Genomic DNA, 4,163 nt, shown 5'->3' with positions numbered 1-4,163 from the left:
AGCACACTCTGACTGGCTTCCCTGTTCTTCCCTCACAGGTGAAAATCTGGTTCCAGAATCGACGCATGAAGTGGCGGAACTCCAAAGAGCGCGAACTCCTGTCCAGCGGGGGCTGCCGAGAGCAGACCCTTCCCACAAAACTAAACCCTCACCCAGACCTTAGCGACGTAGGCCAGAAGGGCCCTGGGGATGAGGAGGAAGACATCCCGGGTCCCTGCCTGGCCTACCATGCGCCCCCTGACCCTCGACACCTGCTGGAAGGGCCCCTGCCCGGCTCTCCTGCGCACTCCAGCAGCCCGGGTAAACCCTCGGACTTCTCGGATTCCGATGAGGATGAAGAGGGCGAGGAGGACGAGGAAATCACCGTGTCCTAGAACACCCTCTGGCTCCCGGCTCCCGGACTGCTGCAATTTTAAAATTGGAGAGGGAGCGCCCACTCAGTGACCGCCTCTGTGCAGGAGCCTGGACGCTGCCTCTTGTCACCACAGACCCACCACCTTCTCAGGGGGGCCACAGTCCTTTCTTTCTGCTGTCCCAAAGAGACACTTTCTTGCTCCATGCTGCCACCTCCAAACAGTCTTAACTCCCACAAGGGCCACATGGTGTCTATTTATTGCAAACTATTTTAGACAGGGTGTGTGTGTGTGTGTGGAAGGGTGTCTCTAGTCCCATCGCCCGGGCTTACTGCGAGCCAGGTTCTGTCAAACACCAAGCCTGTGACCCCAACCTCCTAGATGGTCATCTTCCTGCAAGGAGTAGCAGTCAGTCGTCCCGTTTTCTCACCATGAGAGTAGAGAGCACAAGAAATTCCAAAAGAGAATGAGGGCACGGTTGTGCCTTCCCACCCAAGAGGAAAGCACCACGAGGAAGTGATTTCTCTCTGTAGAGAAGAGTGTGTCTCTATGTCTATTCGATTCTGAAACATTTCGCTTTCTCGACACGTAGAACATGTACACCCAGGACTCTGCTTTGTGTCCTTTTGTTATTTTGGGGGGGGGGGGTGAGGGGAGGTTTGCAGGCTGCCGAGCTGCAGGCACTGGGGTGTGGACTTGTGTGCCTCATTGATATTTTTTTCCACACAGCTTTGCTGTCTGTGCAGCTTTTAGGAGCTGTGCTCTCCTGTGTATATATATTTTGTATGGATATTTTATACTGAGGTTATTGTGAATGACCAGAATGAAGGGCTGGCTACATCTCTCTCATTATTTTTCTCTGCAATGGCCTTTAAAGTTTAAAAGATAGCTGTGTAACTTCATAACTTATAAGGAAATGCTTATTTTGTATTTTTTACCGTGTACAGAGCTTTTATATATGTATATATGTATCAAATGAACAAATGCCAAATAAAAGGTAGAATGGATTCGATGGCTGAAGGGCATCATTAATTCACAGAATGTGAGAGCTGAAAGAAACAGAGTTGGCCTGGTGGATACCCAGAAGGTAAGCTATTCTAACAGCCGTATATGCTAACTGACAAGTAACAACCCCAGTCAGAGGCTTCCAAGAAGTTGAACTTGCAATGATCCTCCCCTCCCGTTCTTGCAGACTGAGTAACGGGCTGCAAGCAGTCAGTGCACTGAAGTCTGGGGGCTCAGGTCTGCAGCGGTTTGCATGTTCCCCCTTGGAAGGGGGAATCTTTTTTAGTCCTCCAGAAGGCTTGAGAGCTAGTCCTGATTCTTCTCCTAAGGCCTAACTCTATCAGGAATGTCAGCCACAGTCATGGCCTGTGAGCCCAGATGCAGTTCCAGGCCCTGGGGTCTGGGAGTGAAAGAGGAACCCTGATGACCCCTCCCAGCAGCCATGCTTCTTAGCTGTCACCTAAGAGAAAGGGGCTCTGCATCAGCGTCTTGGAGGGGGCTTTTGTGCCCTGTGAGAGACTAGTCTCTGTCCCATGCGCCTCAGATCTACAGTTCTTTGTGAACTCCTAACTCAAACCTCCATAGTCAGAGAAGTCGCCAAACTCCAGTGAGGCCTGTTTGTATGAACTGAAATGTGAGCCCATTCTCCCTCTTCTTCAATAACACAAACCCCCATGCTGACTTCTTCAGGGCTTGCTCTTGACCTTGTGAACAGGTTGGTTTACACATGGCCTTGAGAACTTGGAGAAAAGAAATGTGCTTATCTTGATAATGATTCCAATTCAAGAAACCTCCCAAGTCTCCTCAACATGTGGTCAGTGTTCTATTCAAGTTCCTTTGAGGCAGGGATTTCTCTACTGTGGCCCACACATTCAGAGATGAGAGTCCAGCCAGAAATGGCTGACTTCTTGCCTGTCAGCTCAAGCCGACAGCCAGCTATGAGAACGCTTTAGTGTTGGTTCAAGCACTCAGGAACACCCTGTGCTCACTGTGGCAATGCACCACAGCCAGGGGTGGAAGCAGCTCCAGTGCCCACCAGTGCAGGCACTGGCAAACAGTATGGCTCACAGAGCAATGGAACATTACTCACCCTTTAACAGGAAGGGAGTCCTGTCACCTGCTTCAACGTGGATGAACCTTGAGGGCATTATGCTAAACCACAGCCATGTACAAAGTGACATGCTGTAACTGCATTCCATGAGGAATCCAGAGTTTGTGAAATCTACTGAGAGTAGGAATGTGGTCTTAAGAGACTCGTGGAGGAAAAACAAAGGGGGTGCCGTTCAACCAGTCCATCGAGTTCCAGTTTCACAAAATGAAAAAGTTTTAAAGATCTGTTGCATGGTAACGTGAGTGTAATTGACACTACTTCATTATATAGCTAGTAATGGTTGACACAGGACTACACACACAGTCTGAAAACTACCTGCCACATAAGCCTGAGACACTTAGTTTGGATCCCCAAGACCCACATAAAAGGTCAGACATAGGGGTGCAGGCCTGTAACCCCCAACCTTGGGGCGATAGAGACAATGAGACCCCAGAAGCTCATCGATCAGCCAGCCTAACACATCCATGAGCTTAAGGTTTATTGAGAGGGCCTGGCTCAAAAAATAACGGTGAAGAGAGACGGAAGAGAATAACAGACAGCAGCTTCCATACCTATGTGTGCACATACATACACACATACGAGGGGGGGGGAGGGAGAGAGAGAGAGAGAGAGAGAGAGAGAGAGAGGGCTGAGCGCCATAGTTAATAGGAAGCCTGCAGTGGCAGTATGCACCCCTAATCCCAGCATGGGAGGCTGAGGCAGGAGGATGGCCAGAGTTTGCGACCGACCTGCGCTGTGTAGTGAGCTCAAGGCCACCAGGTCTATATATTGAGACCCTGTCTTAAGAAATAAAATAAAGGTTGTTAAAATGGCAACTATTATAGATTTTTTTTTTTTTGCCATGGCAATTTTTAAGTTTCAGAACATAATTTTGGAAGCCAGGCATGGGTGGCACATGTCTGTGATACCAGTCTTCTGGAGGTGGAGGCAGGAGGCTCAGAGTTCAGGGATAATGTTGGCTATATAGCAAGTTCGAGGCTGACTTGGGCTGTATGAGATTCTGTCTCAAAAAAAAAAAAAAGAAAAAAATGAAGTAACTTGGAATAAATACTCACATACTGAAGAAATGAAGATTCTGGAATATCAAGCTGGTGAGATGGCTCAGTGGGTAAAGGGTGCTTGCTGCCAACCCAACGACTTTAGTTCCACCCCTGGGACCCCCTCAGTAGAGGGAGAGCCACCTCCTGTAAGTTCTCCTCTACCTCTTCGTGCACACCACGGTACACACACACACACACACACACACACACACACACACAATGTAATTTTTTTTTAAAATTCAGCAATGTATTAGTCAAGGTGTCTATCTCTTGAAGCAAGTAGCATTACAGCAGACAGAAGTATTTTTAAAATATTAATAAATCATATTGAGATCAAAGAATTAATAATAAGTGCTAAGAAAGTCCAGAAAAGAGAAAGGAAATACCCAGAGATCTTCTGAAAGGTGTGTGCTCCTCCTGCATGCACAGAGCCCGACTCACTGAGACATACAAGTGGTCTGTTTTGTGTTGTTTCAGTGTCTTTCATGACTGAGCATCACAAGGGACCACGCCAGCTTCTCATGTCTCCACCTGGTGTCATTGATGCCTCCTCATACACAGTAGGTTGTTGTTATATGCCCAGTGTGGAAATGAACGAAAGAAAATAAGGGACAGACACATAGGGACCCAGACCTTAGGCCTGGAATTCACAAG

At 48.1% G+C, this 4,163-nt stretch overlaps 1 protein-coding gene across 1 annotated transcript in view; it reads left to right on the top strand.

Annotated features, from left to right (window-relative positions):
• Positions 1–374, top strand: part of Dbx1 (developing brain homeobox 1) — a 2,911-nt gene extending 2,537 nt beyond the window's left edge. The window contains exon 4 of the mRNA XM_059276331.1: positions 39–374. Within this exon, the coding sequence (XP_059132314.1) occupies positions 39–374 (336 nt within the window). The remainder of the gene's footprint in view (positions 1–38) is intronic.
• Positions 375–4,163: the final 3,789 nt, after the last annotated feature.

The sequence above is a fragment of the Peromyscus eremicus genome, chromosome 1 (genome assembly GCF_949786415.1).
Source record: "Peromyscus eremicus chromosome 1, PerEre_H2_v1, whole genome shotgun sequence".
Taxonomy (NCBI): Eukaryota; Metazoa; Chordata; class Mammalia; order Rodentia; family Cricetidae; genus Peromyscus; species Peromyscus eremicus.
The sequence above is the reverse complement of the archived record's forward strand: the minus strand, read 5'-3'. Positions and strand labels throughout refer to the sequence as shown.